This window comes from Entamoeba dispar, genomic scaffold (genome assembly GCF_000209125.1).
Source record: "Entamoeba dispar SAW760 scf_1105229463199 genomic scaffold, whole genome shotgun sequence".
In the NCBI taxonomy this organism is placed as follows: Eukaryota; Evosea; order Mastigamoebida; family Endamoebidae; genus Entamoeba; species Entamoeba dispar.
Window position 1 is genome coordinate 124662 of NW_001855573.1, and position 18533 is coordinate 143194.

The 18533-nt window shown below is 26.0% G+C and overlaps 11 protein-coding genes across 11 annotated transcripts, besides 20 other annotated features; 3 read left to right on the forward strand and 8 right to left on the reverse strand.

Annotated features, from left to right (window-relative positions):
• Positions 1-45: 45 nt before the first annotated feature.
• EDI_336720 (Daunorubicin resistance ATP-binding protein drrA, putative) lies at positions 46-582 on the forward strand (the record flags this gene model as incomplete). The annotated part of the gene is made up of 1 exon (XM_001740797.1): positions 46-582. One exon carries the CDS (start codon positions 46-48, stop codon positions 580-582), a length of 537 nt encoding a protein of 178 aa, XP_001740849.1.
• A 26-nt stretch (positions 583-608) lies between these two features.
• Positions 609-659: a sequence feature (AT_rich).
• EDI_336730 (trafficking protein particle complex subunit, putative) lies at positions 634-1056 on the reverse strand (the record flags this gene model as incomplete). Its single annotated transcript, XM_001740798.1, has 1 exon — positions 634-1056. The coding sequence occupies one exon, from the start codon at positions 1054-1056 to the stop codon at positions 634-636; it is 423 nt and encodes a 140-aa protein (XP_001740850.1).
• Positions 1055-1301: a sequence feature (AT_rich).
• Positions 1302-1307: 6 nt separating this feature from the next.
• Positions 1308-1330: a microsatellite.
• Positions 1331-1333: 3 nt separating this feature from the next.
• Positions 1334-1364: a sequence feature (AT_rich).
• Positions 1365-1761: 397 nt separating this feature from the next.
• Positions 1762-1782: a sequence feature (AT_rich).
• Positions 1783-1958: 176 nt separating this feature from the next.
• Positions 1959-2073: a sequence feature (AT_rich).
• Positions 2074-2161: 88 nt separating this feature from the next.
• Positions 2162-2183: a sequence feature (AT_rich).
• Positions 2184-3566: 1383 nt separating this feature from the next.
• Positions 3567-3648: a sequence feature (AT_rich).
• Positions 3649-3757: 109 nt separating this feature from the next.
• Positions 3758-6703, reverse strand: EDI_336740 (uncharacterized protein; the record flags this gene model as incomplete). Its single annotated transcript, XM_001740799.1, has 1 exon — positions 3758-6703. The coding sequence occupies one exon, from the start codon at positions 6701-6703 to the stop codon at positions 3758-3760; it is 2946 nt and encodes a 981-aa protein (XP_001740851.1).
• A 92-nt stretch (positions 6704-6795) lies between these two features.
• EDI_336750 (vacuolar protein sorting-associated protein 33A, putative) lies at positions 6796-8784 on the reverse strand (the record flags this gene model as incomplete). Its single annotated transcript, XM_001740800.1, has 1 exon — positions 6796-8784. The coding sequence occupies one exon, from the start codon at positions 8782-8784 to the stop codon at positions 6796-6798; it is 1989 nt and encodes a 662-aa protein (XP_001740852.1).
• A 25-nt stretch (positions 8785-8809) lies between these two features.
• Positions 8810-8845: a sequence feature (AT_rich).
• A 75-nt stretch (positions 8846-8920) lies between these two features.
• On the reverse strand, positions 8921-10021 carry EDI_336760 (uncharacterized protein; the record flags this gene model as incomplete). Its single annotated transcript, XM_001740801.1, has 2 exons — positions 8921-9000; positions 9052-10021. 2 exons carry the CDS (start codon positions 10019-10021, stop codon positions 8921-8923), a joined length of 1050 nt encoding a protein of 349 aa, XP_001740853.1.
• Positions 9171-9191: a sequence feature (AT_rich).
• Positions 10022-10138: 117 nt separating the features above from the next.
• EDI_336770 (uncharacterized protein) lies at positions 10139-10822 on the forward strand (the record flags this gene model as incomplete). Its single annotated transcript, XM_001740802.1, has 2 exons — positions 10139-10376; positions 10425-10822. 2 exons carry the CDS (start codon positions 10139-10141, stop codon positions 10820-10822), a joined length of 636 nt encoding a protein of 211 aa, XP_001740854.1.
• Positions 10382-10448: a sequence feature (AT_rich).
• A 12-nt stretch (positions 10823-10834) lies between the features above and the next one.
• Positions 10835-10868: a sequence feature (AT_rich).
• A 39-nt stretch (positions 10869-10907) lies between these two features.
• Positions 10908-13595, reverse strand: EDI_336780 (serine-threonine protein kinase, putative; the record flags this gene model as incomplete). The annotated part of the gene is made up of 1 exon (XM_001740803.1): positions 10908-13595. One exon carries the CDS (start codon positions 13593-13595, stop codon positions 10908-10910), a length of 2688 nt encoding a protein of 895 aa, XP_001740855.1.
• Positions 11730-11775: a sequence feature (AT_rich).
• Positions 12349-12409: a microsatellite.
• Positions 13595-13734: a microsatellite.
• Positions 13735-13781: 47 nt separating this feature from the next.
• Positions 13782-14360, forward strand: EDI_336790 (uncharacterized protein; the record flags this gene model as incomplete). The annotated part of the gene is made up of 1 exon (XM_001740804.1): positions 13782-14360. One exon carries the CDS (start codon positions 13782-13784, stop codon positions 14358-14360), a length of 579 nt encoding a protein of 192 aa, XP_001740856.1.
• Positions 14361-14370: 10 nt separating this feature from the next.
• Positions 14371-14396: a sequence feature (AT_rich).
• On the reverse strand, positions 14392-15351 carry EDI_336800 (cell division control protein, putative; the record flags this gene model as incomplete). Its single annotated transcript, XM_001740805.1, has 1 exon — positions 14392-15351. One exon carries the CDS (start codon positions 15349-15351, stop codon positions 14392-14394), a length of 960 nt encoding a protein of 319 aa, XP_001740857.1.
• Positions 15352-15377: 26 nt separating this feature from the next.
• Positions 15378-15413: a sequence feature (AT_rich).
• Positions 15414-15456: 43 nt separating this feature from the next.
• On the reverse strand, positions 15457-16218 carry EDI_336810 (uncharacterized protein; the record flags this gene model as incomplete). The annotated part of the gene is made up of 1 exon (XM_001740806.1): positions 15457-16218. The coding sequence occupies one exon, from the start codon at positions 16216-16218 to the stop codon at positions 15457-15459; it is 762 nt and encodes a 253-aa protein (XP_001740858.1).
• Positions 15720-15754: a sequence feature (AT_rich).
• Positions 16219-16572: 354 nt separating the features above from the next.
• Positions 16573-16649: a sequence feature (AT_rich).
• Positions 16650-17316: 667 nt separating this feature from the next.
• Positions 17317-17814, reverse strand: EDI_336820 (uncharacterized protein; the record flags this gene model as incomplete). Its single annotated transcript, XM_001740807.1, has 1 exon — positions 17317-17814. One exon carries the CDS (start codon positions 17812-17814, stop codon positions 17317-17319), a length of 498 nt encoding a protein of 165 aa, XP_001740859.1.
• A 382-nt stretch (positions 17815-18196) lies between these two features.
• Positions 18197-18237: a sequence feature (AT_rich).
• Between the last annotated feature and the right edge of the window lie 296 nt (positions 18238-18533).

Below are 18533 nucleotides of genomic sequence, written 5' to 3' on the forward strand. Positions count from 1 at the left end.
AGATCAAAACCACAAAACAGAAGAAGTTCACAATTATCTGGTGGTATGAGAAGAAGACTTAGTATTGCAATTGCTATGACTGGAAATCCTAAAGTTATATTTTTAGATGAACCAACAACTGGATTAGATGTTGCTATTAGAAGAGATGTATGGGATTTAATTTTAAAAATTCAGAAAAATAGATGTATTATTATTACTACTCATTCTATGGAAGAAGCTGATGTTTTGTGTGATAGGGTTGGTATTATGTCAGACGGAGATCTTATTGCATTAGGTACTTGTCAAAGAATTAGGAACCATTATGCACCAGGATACTATATAAAAATTGCTTCAGAAGAACGAGTACAAGTTATTAATTTCCTTAAACAATTACTTGGAGAAGATGTCGAAGTAAAAGAAGAAAGAGGTATATTAACAGCAATGATTCCTATTGATAAAAAAAGACTAAGTAATATTTTTAGTGAAATATTAGAACATAAAGAAGCATTAAAAATTGAAGATTGGGAAATTCAACAAAAAGGACTCGAAGATGCATTTATAGAAATTATTGAAGCTGATAGATCAAGTAAGTCATTAATGTAAATGTAAGAATTTGAAATAGAATGAAGTAAAAAATAATAAATTCAATTTTTATTAATCATTTTTAGTTTTAAAATAATCTTCTGTTTTCTTATCTAACAATGGACATTTTATATTTTCTATTTCAGAAGTAAATAACGGATTCTTTGATATTGAAGGAACATAACAATTTAAATAATATTCTTTTAATAATGATGTATAACATGGTGCTAAATTATCTGTTAATAATACAAATCTTAAATTTGTTGGTGTTTGGTAATAATGAAATTTATAAGTGTCGGTACAAAAACATTCAAAAGTATTTGAAATTGCTAAAGGATTCATACAATCACAAAAGTTAGTTATTGATTGAATTAGTCCTGATATAAATTGTTGGTGTTCGATTAGTCTTTGTGGTGGTATTTCATTTTTAAGAAAATTATAATAATACATACAAATACCTGCTTCACTATAAATGAATAATGAATATAGTTTCATAAATAAATTATTTATTAGTTTTTTTTTAATAAGTTTTTTTCTTTTTATTTTTTTAATTTTATTTATTTAATGTTATATATAACGTTTTTATAGATAATTTTGTAATTTAATTTTAATAGAAGTTATTCTATTTTTATCAAACGAATATTTTTACAATAAGATTTTTATACTTCATTAGATATTGTTAGATTAACTTTTCTTAAAAAAAAAAAGAAATAATATTTTAAAAATAATTTATTATAAAAGTTAATAAAAAAAAAAAAAAAAAGAAAAAGAGTATTAAATTAATAATAAATAAGTTAAAATATGTATTACTCCACAAAATTTGTTAAACAAATACAAATTAATTCAGTATAGAGAATAATTTTTGAATGAGTTGATGTAGTTCCATTAAAATAGGTTTTAGTTGTTGTTTAGTTGTTTTAGAACCAATTTGGTATTGGAGATAGCATTCTTGATAAGCGTTCTTTAATTGTTGTAAACCAGTTTTTGTAAACTCCTTGTCCTTATTGTTTTCTTCATTAATTAAATCTTTAGCATCTTCTGAAAAAGATTCTTCAATAACTGTTGTGTCAAAATCTGATAAGTTCATTTAACTTAATAGTAGATACTACTTCCTTAAAACGACTAAGTTCTCCTAAACTTTTCTTAATTCTACCAATGGAAACTTTGAAATTTCTTGTTTTTATTTTCCTAATTTTCCTGTTTTTTTTAATATTAAAAATACATCTTTTATTAAGATTTTTCAATCAAAATTAGTTCATAAAAAGTATTTTTTTTCTTTTTTGTTTTTCTAATTACAGAATTCTTCTTTATTATTAATTTATTAGAAATATACTATTTCTTGTTTTGATAAGTTTAAAACATTAAAATCATTCTTTTTGAGAAAGAGTTGAACTTTGAATTTTTTTTAGTTTTATTGATAATTATTTTATTAATACTAAATAGTTTTTTTTCATGAAAAGTTTCAATAATAGAGATATAGTATTTTTTATGATAAATAATATTATTTTATTACTCTAAATTGAGACGAAAGTTCTACAAAAGAAATGTGAATATTAAACCAAGGTAGAACAATCGAATTAATTCAATGAAGCTCAAATTCAAATTATTATTTAAATTATTTTCAAAAATCTTCCAAAAATAAATAATTTGAACCCAATCATATTATTTGTTCACAACGTAGTACGTATTTGCTATTAGTGTCTAATCTACCTTTTTATCAAATACGTTATCTTTTTCATGTAAGTAAAAAAAATTAACTTAAATAAAGAATCATACTTCAGTCAAATTTATACTTGCGTGAGTTTTAGTAATTTTCTTTTTTATCAACTGAGAAATATTAAATCCCATAAATTTGTTGGCAGAAAATTTAAGTAAAAAAGGATTAAAATAACCTTTGTTATATTTCATTGAATAAAGAATAAATTCAATGAAAAAATAACTGTTTCTTTCTTTTTTCATATTTTCAATTTATCTTTGTTAATTCTATAATTTCCTTTGATAATACAAGGAATTAATTCAGTCAACTCCTTTTCAATAGAAAAGGTTCCTAATAATTATTAAAACGAACGTTTAAAGAGTGGTCTTAATTTAAGAGAATTTGAGTCTGTATCATTAATAAGTATTTGTCTAAATTTAAGTATTTTTTCCATAATTTGATCTGCTTCAGGTTTTGAGGAGAAACTATAACAAATGTATCTTGCAATAAATTTCTTTAAGAAACCAGTTGGAACAGAAGATAAAATGTTGATTTGAAGTATTTCTGTAGTAAAATATTGTTTTGCTTTCTTAGTAATAACACTGATAAGTAATAATGATGTTGAATATCTAACAGTCCTAATAGTTTTAAAAATAATTCCATTTCCTCAAAACTCATTACAGTTATTGATTTAGAAAGAAGAGTTGTTTGTTATAAAATGACTATTTGCTTCAGTATTAAAATAGTAACCATATTGAAGTATTTTTATAATACCCCTCATTATCAAAATTAAATGAACTTATTGGTTCCATCATTTTCAATAAATAATTAATTAGCTCAAGTGAGTCATTAATTTCTTATTTCAATTTGTAGTTATATGCTTTGAATATCAGTGTGTATAATTCTATTGTATTGTGATAATAAATATAATTTATCATCTACATATCTAATAAATGTTAAATGCAAGTTCTATATTTTGGATTCTTTACAAATGGTAAATGTCTAACAAATATTTTTTTGATCTGAGTCAATAACTTTTCCCATTAATATACATTTTTTTAGCTTGTCCATTATTCTATACATTAAAGTCATTAAATTTCTGATTTATTTTCATCTTTTTCATTTATTTTCTTTATTAATAATTCACAAGTCAAATCTTCACTGTTATTCTCTTCAATGACCCTAGATAATTCTTAAATACTTTGTTCTGGTTGTATTTTAGTTTTATTTGAAATGAGTTTATCAATAATTTTTCTCTTCTCTTCTATTTACAACAGTAACTTTATCAAATTTTGTTTTTAGGATGGACTTTAATTCTATTATAAAAATGAAATTTCTTATTGAAAAGAATTATTAAAATTATGACTTTTTTATTATAATAGTTAATTATTCCAGAAGTCTTCAAAAATATTAAAAAATCAACAAGTTTATATTATATACTTGTACTTATAAAATAAGTCCAAAACAAAAAAAAAATAAATGTATTGTAATATAACTTTTCTAATCCTCTTTAACTTTATAGAATTGAGAAGATGTTTGCATGAAAAGCGTCATAGTTTGAGTGTTAAGGGGTTTTATTTCTTCATTTTGTTTTTTAATATCTTCAAGACAACGAAGAAAAGTTGGTTTAACTAATGGAATACAAACAATATATAATAAAACAATCCAGAATCTTGGTAAAGAGCAAAGATTAAGTGCCAACATGTACACAGACTCTCCCATAGAAATAAACTTAAATCCACCAACAAATCCATAAAAAATATACCATCCAAAGAATAGTAGTATTGATAAAATCATTGATATATAAAATGGCCATACAAATGTATGAGAATATGTTGCAAGATGAAAACATGAAACTATAACAATGGCACAATAAATAGTAAATCCAAACGCACCTATCCCAATCTCTCCAAATCCAATATCTCCACTTAATAAATATTTTCCACAAAAGAATATTATCATTGATTCTATTATTCCATCAATAAACCATAATATTACTGTTTTTAAAGTATATACAGAACTTACAGTTAAATATAATTCTGGTCTACTTATTAATTCATATGGACTATAATCTTTATCAAATGTAGCAACAACCATTGGTAATAATATTGAAAATAAAATATTAAACATTACCAAACTCCATCTCTCATATATAGAAGTTCCTGAAAACCCCGAAAAGAATGCAAAATAAAATTGGGTAATAAATAATAATATACTCCTGTATAATGTATGTGAAGTAAATATCCCAATTCTATTAAATGAATATCTCCCATGAACAAGTAATAATTTAACAATATCTCTAAATTTCTCTACGGAAAAATCAGCAGCCCTTGCTGCTGACATTCCTTCTTTACCTGTAATTCCTATTCCAATATTTGCTGTTCTAATCATAGAAACATCATTACAGCCATCTCCAATACTTAATGTCGAACTCATTGTTTCTTGTTGATGAAGATATTCATTAATGATATTAACAACATTAGATTTATCATTAGGCGTACATCTATATACACAAACTCCAGAAGAGGAAATTATTTTTTTAACAATCTCTTCTTTATTATTCTTAAGCATTAAACTCATTTCATTTCCACTTATTATAAGTTCACTTTCTTCTTCTTTCTTATTTAATATATGTGCATTTCTTGCAATAGTAATAGCTGTTTCTTTCATATCACCAGTAAGCATACTAACAACAATTCCTGCTTTCTTTAATATTTCAATACTTTCAATAACTCCTTCTTGTAATTCATCTTCAACAGCAGTACATCCTAATATTATTAATTCTTTTTCTAAGCTTTCCATTTTTCCAATTTCATTAATTTTATTAATATTTTGTATTTCTTCTTTCTTTAATTCTCTACCAGCAATAACTAATATTCTCAAACCTTCTTCTGCATATTCTTTACATTTCTTTTCAATTTCTTCATTTTTATCTTGGCAACTTCGTTGAACAATTCCATTAGCTCCTTTCATAAATATCCATCCTTTGTCATTCTGTATTAGCACAACTGACATCCTTTTTCTTTCAGAACTAAATGGAATTATATAATATCTAAACGTCCCTTCACTTGTTATTATTTCTTCTGAATTTCTTTCTTTAAATTCTACTCCAAATTCTTTTGCAAGACTAACTAATATCTCTTCATCAGCTGATGAAGCACTATATCCTTTATCAGTTTTATCTGCTGTATGACATGTTGATAAACATCTTAAAAACCATCGTTCTTTTTTATTAGCATTATCAAATGAAAATGAATTATTATACTCATTGCCATCAACAAAGCATTTCTTAAACCGCATTTCATTTTTTGTTAATGTTCCTGTTTTATCAGCAAATATAAATTTAACTGTTCCAAGTTCTTCAACTAAATTTGTGTTTCTACATCTTGTATTTACTGAATGTTTAATGTCTTCATCATTCTCAATAAAAAATGCCTGAATTAATTTAATAATTTCAAGACATACATATAATGAAATCGGCACAAGATTATTATAAAGAATTATAAAAGTAAAAAATATCCAAAGGTATGACAATTTATCATTTGTTCCATCGTCATTAAGATACCATAATTCAAATTCCCAATTCCATTTAAAAAATCCAATTGTGCTAATACTTGATAATATAATTGCTAAAGTAAACATTACCATAACAAGTCTATTTGTTTGTAATTCCATTCTTGACCTTTTTAAAATAGCATCTTTTCCATTTAATATTTGTTTTGTTTCACTTCCAACATATAAACAAATCATTTCAATTTCATTTACTCTTTTTAATTTACTTCCTCTTAATAGAAACTGTTTTTCATTTAACCGTTCTACATCATTAAATTGATTAACAACCATTCCTTCAAATTTAGTTAGTTCTAAAGAAGGATCATTATAATAAATATCTATTTTTTCATCTAACCCTTTTGATTCTTTAAATATACTACAAGAATATTTACTCTTTAAATTAGTTTCTCCATCTAATTGACTTGTTTCCACAAATAATTCTCCATTTTTATTACTACTTGATACTACAATACCATCACATGGAATAGTTTCATTTTTTTTAATAATTAAATGATCTCCAACAACAACATCTTTCCATGGTATTTCAATGACATTATTTTTAATTTTTTTCAGTGCCATTCTATTATTTTCTCTTTGGTCATCTCTATGTCTTCTAAGATCCTCATAAATTTCTTTTATCCCAGAAACTATTAATACAACGCAAAGAGGAAATAAAGTGGTATATCTCCCTGTTGGCGATAGTCCTGGAATTAATTGTAAACAAGAAATAAATAAGAAATAAACATTTGCTAATTTTCTAAATTGTTCATATAAAAAATATGGAATAAAGTTATAAACAGTATACTTTGATGTGTGAATACCATTAGACAAGGCCTCATTTCTATTTCCACTATGAAGAATTCTTTGAAATTGTTGCGATAATTTAATTGACATTTAAAGTTTTCTTCTTATTTTTAAGTTTATTTTATTAAAAACAAAAAACCCTAAAAAAAACAATTATAATCTCTATGAAAAAATTTTTAATTTCAATTGAATATTCTCATTTCTTTTTCAGCTGATTGAATGAATTGGTTAATCATAGAATTATTCTTACGGATAATATGAGTCGAACCAATGATTATTGGTCTTCCAAGTTTTTGTGATAAACTTCTTAAACTAGCAATTTCACCAAATGTAATTCCTCCAACAACAAATACTACAATTTTCTTTGGGTCTCCTTCAATAGTTTCTTTAATATTAGTAATTTTCATGTGTTCTTCTTCAGTTAATATGTCATTTAAATTTTTAGAAGTTAATTTACTAACTCCTTTTAATGCAGCTCCAAGAACACCTTTTTGATTAGAGGATTCTTCAGTTTCTTGAGGACAAATAATATTTTCTAATGACTTTACTACTAATGGAGTATATCCTCCATAAAAACTTGAACTATTTTCTTTTTCATATAATCTTAATGCTGAATTTAAAGCAGTGAAACTTCTTGACTTCTCTCCTGTTTTCTTTAATACTCCAGACATTTCCATTTTTGACCAAATATTTAATTCTTCAATTCCACAATACTGGATAAAGAATTTCTTTATTTCATCATATAAATCAGGTTTAATACCATCATATCCAGCACATAATATTGCTAATTGTTTTAATGCTTCTTCATGTTTTCCAAGTAATAACAAATCTTCTATTGGACCAGCAAGGTCTTGCTTAAATAATCCAGCAATTTGTTTAGCTGAAGAAAATACATAATCAAAAAATTGGAATTGTTTTTCTTGTAACTCTAAATTATCATAAGTATTAACATATGAAATAATTGATTGATGAATTTGGGGATGTATTGTAGCAAATGCTAAACACATATTAAAATGGGTTGTCATTTCTAATTTCTTAGAAATAGATTTTTCTTGTTGAGTAAGTTCTTGTAACTCTTTTGTAGCTTTAATTTTTTCATTTAATACTGTTCGAATATCATTAAAATTAGCTTTACTAATTTCATTATACCAATTACCATGTAATGTAATAAATGCATTTTTCTTTTCACTAAGTACTTTATAAGCAACGTCTGAGTCTTTTGAACTTCCAAAAACTTTATCATATATACTTAAATTTACATTAACAGTAGTACAATCATCATTTATTCCATATACTTCATCAATCAATGATTCATAATTATTAGCAATTAATTCAGGAGTTAACAAATCAAATGTTCTATCAACAATATAAACAAAATCTACTTCTTTATTAAATTCATTATTTGATCTTTTAATATTCATCATCTCAGCAAGTTGGTGTGAATATTGTCCTCGACTAAATATTTTTGGAAAATAACCAAATCGTTTTTGGAACGTATCCAACGATGAATAAATTTCATTCAATATTCCAACGTCTCGTTCACCAAATAATCGTACAAATGCATTATCATCTTGTAAACTAAAGACATCATCTTGAATAACTGCAACAGGAATATCTATTTTACCTAATCTAAATGATGTTTTAAAAGGATCTAATAATTTACCATCAAAGGGTGTAAATTTAGGCATTCTGAAAAAGAAAAAGTTTTCTGGTGTCATTACATATGAATCATTTGCTATTTCATTAAATTTCTCCAACGATTTATTCATAAAGTTTAATGCATGAGTTGCTGCTTCTATCGTTGAATCAACAATAACAAAATATGCCAGTGTCTTTCTAAAAAATGTTCGTGTGAAATTTTCAACATTATAATCTTCATAGCATATCATATCAGTAATATTGTAATTGTCATCTTGAAGGTATTGACCACCAATAAGTTCCATCATCATAAAAGAGTGTCTATCACAAACTATAATTTTTTTCTTTGGGTGATTTAAAGGAAGTGTTTTGAGTAATGTTTCTGTAGTAAAATCTTGATAACTTTTAAGTAAATCATTTGTTTGTGGTCGTGTAATAAGTTGTAGTGTTGGAAGAAAGATAGTTTGAAAGTGAGTTCCTAATTTACTTTGGATACCTGTTTGTTGGGCTTTGACCTTTGGTTGTTGTGACATTGCGGATAATCTTGTTTTCTAGATCTATTTAATAGTTTAATTATAATTTTAAGTATTATTTCCTTAAGAAGAGAAATTATTTTCAAGTTCAACAAAAAAAGAAAAATTAATAACACAAATTAAGAGAATTATTGTGTTAGTGAGAGTGCATCTTCATATAGTAAAAAGCACAACAAGCCAAAAACAACATAAGAATTCCCAAAATGATAAATCCATCTAAAAGGTAAGTCGTATTTAAAAAACAAAAAAAAAATACAAAACACAAACATGGTTTATTCGTTATTGGTGTTACTACAAAATTATAGTCTAAAGAAACTGTTGCTACTGTTTGTTTAAAATCAATGGTTGTAGCAGGAATAACAAATGAGTGATGTTTTTTGATAGACAATATTTTATAATTTAATAAAGAAATTACAACTACTGTTCCATCTGAACATCCTACACTAGCTAGTGTTCTTGCTCGTTCAGTAGTAATTGGAGAAGAAATTTGAGATTTACATAAGTATAAAGTTTTCTTTAATGTAAATTTGTATGAATCAAGAACAAGTAAATATGATGGATGATATTTTTCCATTAATCCAAGAATTGCTTCGTCTCCATTATAACTAATTATACAACCCCAGAAACGTGCATTATCCCATTTTTTATTTAAGTCCTCAGGATAAATACTTTTTAAAACTTCACCTGAATCAGTGTCATAAACAGTTAATTTTCTATTATGAGATGTAACAAATAGCCTATTCTTATGAGCTGAAATACACATACCATTAACATCTTTTCCTGTTTCTTTTTGTAACAATTTAATCAGTTCTAATTTTTTATTCTCTAAATGATATTTTTGAACAACACCATTACTCCATCCAACAAATAGTGACTGTGTTTTTTTAGTATACTTCATAACTTTAACTTCAATCATCTCTTCTTCAGCATTTTCTACTTCTAATCCTTGTAACTTGCTTTGAACTTCTAATTCTTCGTTAGCAATATAAATATATTCATTGGCAGAATAAATAATAAGTCTTTTATCTGTTTCTTTTGGATCTTTAATAGAAATGATACATGAAATTGATGCATCTCCTGTATCATAAAACTTTGGTTTTCCTCCAAGTTGTGGAATCTTCATTATACCATTTTTAATACCACTTTTACAACTTCCACCACCACCTGCAGCAAAGTAATTTGTATTGTCTCGAGTTAATGCAAATAAAGGAATTTGACAATTAATACGTTCGGTCATGACAAATGTACTTTTAAGTTCTATTTCGTTAAGTAATAAAAAATTGTGTTATATAAAACGAAAAGAGAATTAAAAAAGTTAAAACAAAGAAAAATGAAAAACAGTTATCAAACAAAGATGCAAGGAGGTTATTTCCACAATCCATCTAATTATCCACCACCAAAAGCACCTCAAGAACCATATTCTAATCACCAATATATGTATAGACATCAACAAGTTCAACAAAATAATACTTATAATAATTATCCATCAGGAGCAAGATATGGAGCTCCAGTTGTAAGAGAACAACCACCTCCACAACTTGCATCACGAGATTTTAGAAATCAAATAGTAGATAAAAGTGGATATGTAGAATGTTTGTTAAAAATAATTTAAGAATAAAATAAAAGTATTTATCATTTAGTAAAATCAAATGTAATTATTTTTACAAACATTCCACCAGACCAACAACAACAAAAAGATTTCTTATCAAATTATATTCCAAAATATATTTGTGAATCATATCTACCAGCATACAAAATTGAAGTTGTTTATATTGCTGATAGAAAAACTGCTGAAGGAATTATGGTACATTTTAAAAAAGGATTTGAAGGAAAGGATAATAGAGAAGCATATTGGGGAATGGAATATTGGATGAAACAATCTATATTTGATAATGAAAATGGTATATGTAAAATACCACTAAAACATATTCCACCAACAGTGCACGTAAAATCAGATGGTTCTTATGAATATGTTTATTCAAGAGAACAACGAAGATTAGATGATAGGAGAGATAGAAGAGATGATTATCATTATTAATTCATTTGATTCTTTTTTAAAAAAAAAGAAAATATATTAAAAAATTCTCTTTCTTTGAAAGTAATTTACTTTAAATGAACCATTTTTAAAGTGAATCAAGAAGTGAAGCAGTTAAATCATCAGCAGCATTTGCCTCACTTGTTTCAATTGGAGTTGGACTTGGTATTTTTTCTGGTTCATTAGTGAGAGTAACAGTAGTAGTTGGAACAGGTTGTATTGGGATTGAAGGTTCATCTCCAAGTAATGAGCCAACAATATCATTTGACATATCAATTACTGTTTGTTGGTTTTCTTCTAATTCTTTTTCACTATTCATTAATGCATCAATAACTTCATTAATTTTACATCTCTTTTCAGGGATTTGATCCCACATTTTTAGAATGATTGAAGCAATAGTTGGTGGAATATTATTTGATACTTCTACTCTCTTTCCTTTATTAACAAATTCAAGAACTTCCCAAGAACTTCCTAACATAGAATATGGGCATTTTCTATCAAAAGCTTCGACAATAACAATTGCCAATGAATAAATATCATAAGCTGAAGTTATTTCTTTATTATTAATTCCTTCAGGAGCGAAATAGATCTCTTGTCCAATTTGTTGATTTAATTGAGCTGCTTGTTTACTTCCAATTAATTCATTTGGTAAATCATAATCAGTTAATTTAGCACATACTTTCATTGAATAATCAGTAGAAATAATAATAATATTTTCTGGTTTAATATCTCTATGAATAATATCTCTTTGATGAAGGTATTGAATACCTTGTGCAGCATTAAGTAAACATCTCCAAATTAACTGTTTAGGAGATTCTTTCATTGAATAAATTGTTTTTAAATTACCTATGATAGAATATTCATTAATAAGACAATTATTTTGTGGTGCAATACAAGCAAAAGATATAGGTAATAAATATTCATTTTCTAATTTAATTAATGAATTAATTTTATTTCTAAAAACATTCATTAATTCTTCATTAAATTCAGTGGTAAACTTTTTCATTGCGTATGACTTATCTTTATAATTAATTAATGAAGTCTCTGAGTTAGGGCCATTATCAATTTTTTTACTAATAAGAAGGTCTTTGTAATCAATAAATACACTCTCTTCTGTTGATACATTAATTGTAACATAAACAAATTTAGGTTCTTCATTTCCTTCTTCTGCAATAGCAAATGCAATAATATCATCATCATTACATGAACATGTACAAAGGAAAGTAATAGTGAATCTAACAACTCCTTGTTCTCCAGCATTAATAGAAAGATTAGTAACATTAGATTGAATATTAAATTTGTAACTTGTTGGTAATGAAATATCAAATTGTTTATTCACAGTAGAATTATTTGTGATAGTAAGACTTTGTTCTAATGTACGATTAATTGGAGCTTTATTACCGTCTTCATAACCAAATGTTAATACTTCAGTAGAGAATGTAACTGGAAGTTCTTCTAAAGGAGTAAAAGGATAAGACTGACCATCAATAGTGAAACTTTTAGCATGTTTTCTACTCCATTTTTTATATAAAACACTAATTAAAGCAATAATTAAAATAAGAATAAAGATACAAATAACAGCAATAATAATTGATGAGACACCTCCAATTTGTTTTAAACATGATTTCATGTAAGAATTATAATAATATCCTGGAGCACAATAACATAATGTTCCTGTACAATATTGAGCAGTAATTTTTGAAACATCAACTTTTCCAGTAGTAGCACTTCCATTAAGAAGGACATTTGTTTTACCACCATAGTAAAGTGTTTTTGAATCCATAGCAACAGAATATCCCATATAATCATATGAACTATTTGAAACTAAACTATATATTAATTTAAATCTATCTTTTGTACTAACTAAATAGTTATCAAAATATACTGAAACTGCACCTCCTCTTTGAATACTTCCAACAGAATAACCAAAACCACCAATAACCAAGAAACTATTATAAGTAGAAATCATAGGAACATATTGAGTATTAATTGGATTAACAAATTGTTTTGGATTAATAAATACATTATCAATAAATGTTGGATAAGCATAGTTATTAGGTGAATTTACTTGAATTTTATTTTTATCAGAAATAACACTATAGACAACGTCATATTCATTAATAATAGACATATCATAATTAAAAGTGATTGAACTATTATCTTTAATTTCAAAATTAGTATAAAACGATAATTTACCTCCTTGATTTAAAGTATATAATTCTACATCACCTCCTCCTCTAACCATTAAATAAGAATACCCATAAGATGAAAAATTACCACATGGATGTTTTGTAGAATCTACTATATTAAAGGTTTCATTAAATACTGTCAACCCATTATTTTGACAAAGGACAATAAATACTTCTGGTTTATATGAAGTAAATTCTTTTGTAATAACAGTCATTGGTGAATATGAATCAATATTACTTAATGGATAACTATGTGAAATTACTCCAGAAATAGTAGAATTAAGATCAAAAACATCAACATTTCCATTATTTAAAACGTACATATTATTCTTTGCAAATCCAATTTGTAAACGTTTTAATTCACTGGTTTGATATTGGTATTTTTTTGTTTCTTTTTCTCCGTCAACTACAATAGTAATTGAATTTCCTGATGACTTACTTCTATAAGCATAAACATTAGATATATATTGTGGAATATTATTATGTTGAACGTCAATAATAACATATTCTTTATCATTTAATGTAAAATCAACCTTCTCTAATCCAGCTGATAAACCATAACAAATAAAAAGAAGATACAACAACATTTTCTTTTTTTCTAAGTTCTTCTTTTTTTCTTAGTTCTATTTGACCTATTTTTAAAATTTTTTAGTTAGAATTCTTAGTTTTTTTGTTTTTGTTACTTATTTCTATTTTTATTATCTTTTTTGATGATTCCTTTTGTTTGGGTTCTACTTATTAATCATCTTTTTAACTTATTCATTAAAAACTATATGAACGAAAGATTAAACTTATCTAAAGTTCTTATTATTAATGGAAGTCCTCGATTAAATGGAACAACCTTTTTAATGCTTAGTTTGATAAAACAAGAACTAGAAAAAGAAGGTATTATAACAACATTTTTCCAATTAGGAGGCAAAGAAATAAAATCATGTAAATCATATAAAACTTGTAAAAAGAGTGAAACATGTTTACAAGGAGATCCTATAGTTAATGAACTTATTAAAAAAATGAAAGAATCTGATGGAATAGTAATTGGAAGTCCAACCTATTTTTATGATGTTCCATTAGAAGTAAAAGGAATGATGAATCTTTGTGGATTAATTCTTTCAAAACAATTAGAAAGAAAAGTAGGAGTTGCCGTTGTTGTACCACATAAAGGAGGTTCAGTTTATGTATATGATACAATCAATCATTGGTTTTGCTCAAACAATATGTTTATCGTTGGATCATCACATTTTATTGATAGACCTATAAATGAAACAATAAAAGAAAGAGAAACAGAAAATAAAAAGATGATAATACGATTATCAAAGAATCTTTCAAATTTATTACATCAACTCAAAAAATAAGAATAGAGTGTAATAAAAAAAAATTAAATATTTATTCAAAGAACTTCTTAAAACATTGTTCTTCAGAAGTAATTTCTTTCCAATCTTTAAAAGGATTTAAATCTAATGAAATAGTGTGTTGTTTAACTAATTTTTGTAAATCAGAAGGAATAGCTTGACTAAATGATTCTGCCAATAAAATTAATTTTTTAGCTTGTAAAGAAGGGAAGTCTTTGAGTATTGCTGAGGGATTGGAAACTTGAAAAAGAATTTTTCTACAAGAAACTAATTGAGCCAAAGTTATATAAACAACATTAAAACAACCTTTTGCAAAATAATAGTCCCAAAGGATTAAAGCTTCATTTAAAGGAGAAGTATTTGAACTAAGTCCATTAAAACAAGGCATAAGAACAATTGGATTACTTCGAGAAGAATAGAAATGTGAATAAAGAACTGGATCAATATATTTCATACAATCAAATACTAACTTACAACCCCACCAAACACCATAATATTTACCATTTTTACCATAATAAGTTGGTAATAATTGTAAAATCATTTTTTTTGTACAATAATATGAATCTAACTCTGGCATAACTGCAAGAAACATTCCTGCAATTAAATTCATTCCTTGGAGATAAGTAACATCTTCACTCCCTATAGCGGCACATACATGATTTAATAATCTAACTATTTTATCACTACATTTACGCTGTTCATAAATATCATCATGTCTAAAAGTTCTACTATAATCTTTAAAAATATTTTCCCATTTTGCATCATCAGTCTTTCCAGAATCACAATACTCAAATGAATCAATTTTATAAATACCTAATAAAATTTTCCACACTTTCCCTCTCGTAGAAATCTTTTCACACTGGTCATCTGTTGGCATGTCATGTGTCATTACTGCCTTTCTCATTTTTTGAATTTGGTTTATATAATTTTCTCGTGTTGGAACAGTTATTTTTTCTTCTATTAATAATTTGATTGGGTTCTGTTGTTGGTCCATATTAGACGAATCAATTATCTTTTTTCTTTAATTTTTTTTAGTTTTTTTTACTAATAAATATAGAATTTGTCCTTAGTGTAAATCACATAATTAAATTAAAAAATGCTATTCAATTAATTGAAGAAAATAAGTAAGTTCGTAAGAACGTTGATGATTAGGACCAATAAGAATAATAGAATTGTTCATCTTCACTTTAATAAATGAAACATTTTCTCTTTTGGTAATAATAAATTCAAGATAAGTTGTTGGTATTGGAAATTCTAATTGTTCTTTTTCAAGAAGTAATTGAAGAAACAAAATTGTCTCTTCATTTACAATGACAAAGTGGTTGCTCTTTTTATCTGATAATGAACAATGTCCATCTTTACATAAAAATATAATTTTTTTAAAATATTGAATAAAAGGACTAAGACACTGAATAATATCTTCTCTACTAAGAATTGTTTGGATTAAAAATAAATAAAATTGTTGTAATTCTGGTTTCTCTTTAAATCTTTTTTGTGAGAATATTAATTGTTTTAAAGAAGAGAATGTAGTATTTGAAGTAAACCGTTGAATAACTTCCTTTACTCCTTTATTTTGGTTGATTATTGTGTTAAGTAGTTCCTCTTTAATTTCTTGAGACGAAATGAGTGTTTCGTTTTGAGTTGAGATTTGTTTCTTAATATTTTCGAGTTCTTGGATACATTGTTCATTATTTTGTATTCCTATCTTAAATGAAGATGTCTGGAGAGTCTGGTTTATTTCTTCATTCCACTTTGATGAGACAATTATTATTTCTTCAACCTTTTCTTCTTTTCTAAGACATTGACCAAGAGAAATGATGAAGAAAAAGTAAATCAAATTCATTTCATTTTTCCAGTTCATATTGTATTCTCTTTTCCTTCTATTCAGTTAACCAAAAAAAAAATGTAATATAAAACATTTTAATGATTCATAAAAACGAAGTCAGCCTCTAAACGATGGTCTAAGAGTGTCTTACCATCAATCTCATTTATACACTTTTCTGCTTGCTCTTTTAATTTAAATAAGACTATAGCATATTTTTGTGTTGGACAACTTTTTCTTTCATACAAAAGTAATGAATTAATTTTACCGAACTCAATCAAAAAATCTTTTAAATCATCCTTTTCAATCATTGGACTAATTCCTCTAATAAAAATACTCCACCCTTCTTTTGATTTCACTTCGTTCATATATAAATACACTTCTGAGTTCATGTTTATTTCTTTTAATTAAAAACTATATTTATACAATAAAATAATTGTAAATTAATTGTAAAAATTTAAAGAATAAAAGAACCAAATACCAAAATAAACCCAACAAGACATATTATTATTCTTAGTACATGAACTATTGTTTTATACATTTTTCTTGAATAGAAAGTAATACCCCCAAAGCATTAAACAAATAGTGCTAACAAAGTAAACGTAATAATTATTTTTTCATTTCTTAACTCTTTTTGATAAACGTCTCATTAAAATGAGGGTGACGTAAATCAACAAAGGTGTGAGAAGGTTGTTGTTGTGTTAAAGAAGAAAAACAAAAAATGATTAGAAAATAAGGAAAATATTGACCATTTTAATTAATTTTAATTTCATTTGGAATGGGAGAAGATTCCGTATTGAGTTGATGTGAGTCAATTATTTGGTGAGAAGGACAGTTGGTTATTTACAATTTCTGTAGGACTTACTTGAATTGGGTTACTGTTTAATAGTAATTCATTTTAAATAGAATTGTTTTTGTTGAACGTAACTTCGTTTACACATCAGTTATTTGATTGATTAAGTACAAGCGAAGGACTAAGAAATGTTTAATCTGTTGTTGTATCGATTAGAATCTTTATGAACACAACAATTATTTTTTCAATAGACTTAAACTCCAATTTTCCTTAAATAAATAATTTTACTCCACTAATAATTTTTTGAGGTATAAAACAGAAATTTATGAAAAGAAGAAACATATTTAATCAGTATAAATTGGATGGAAGAATGTAGTTGAATGTTCTTCATTCATTGGTGATGAGCTCATCTTTGGAGAATTATTCTCTGAAAATGCAGTTACAGTAAATTCAGTTGGAGCAGCTGGTGAAAACGCAGAAAGTGAATGTCTTCTTTTCGTTGATGGACTTTTGTCATGAGGAAATTCAGAAGAATTTGGAGAAATACTACGAGAAGAAGAATTACTGTTGTTTTGTTTTAGTTGTTTCAAGAAATATTTTTGAGCATGACTCCGAATTTGAACTACTGTCTTAGTTTTAACATGTCCTTCTATTCGTTTCCAATCTTTATGGTACAAAGAAAGTCCTTCAACAAATAAAGCATGTTCTTCATGTGTCCAAACCTCTCTTTTTTTTGTAATTGTATATTGCTTTCTTTTTTTTCTCATTGGAGATAAGGTTTGGTTTGGAGATATTGGGTACACACTTTCTGTTGAATTTAATTGATAGCAGTGAAGGGACATAATGACTTTCAAGTTCTATCCGTCTGTTTTTTCTTTTTTCTGCTTAAATCTTCCATTTAGTTTTTATTTTCCACAATCACAAATCTTTCCGTTCAGAGTTTCGTTGATTTCTTTTTTCCTCTTCATCAACCATCATTTTCTTTTGGTATCTTCTTTTTTATCTCATCTTATTTTTTTGGTATTTCTTTTCAATTTTTGACGTAAAAAAAAATTTGAACAATTGGATTCTTTAATTTGTCGTTGTTCTCAATTTAGATACCAAAATTTCGAAAAAATAATTAAATCACATAAACTTATTGACAAACTACTGTAAAATGTAAAACAAAGCTAATTGCGAAAAAAATGACTCTCTTATCTGTTGTCGACACCACAAAGTTTTTTCATTTATTAAAAAAATTTTTAACTAATTTTTTTGTAATTTTAGAGATTTCCATCTCCTTTACAAATTTGTTCTGCCAACGTTCCTTCTTTAAATCCTGAAAATAAAATCTTCATAAAAACCCAACACATAACGTCATGCACACGATTCCCTTTTTGATCCACAAATGCCGTGCTATCCACAAAAAATATTTGAACATTTTAGGAATGAGGAAGAGGAGTCATTTTCAGGTAAGGTAGTAAGGATGACATAGGAGCCAACTATGTTCCTTAATGTTTTTGAATAGTCTATAAAGTAATAAGCAACACCATCAACTTTTTGGTTGATGAAACTATCTCTG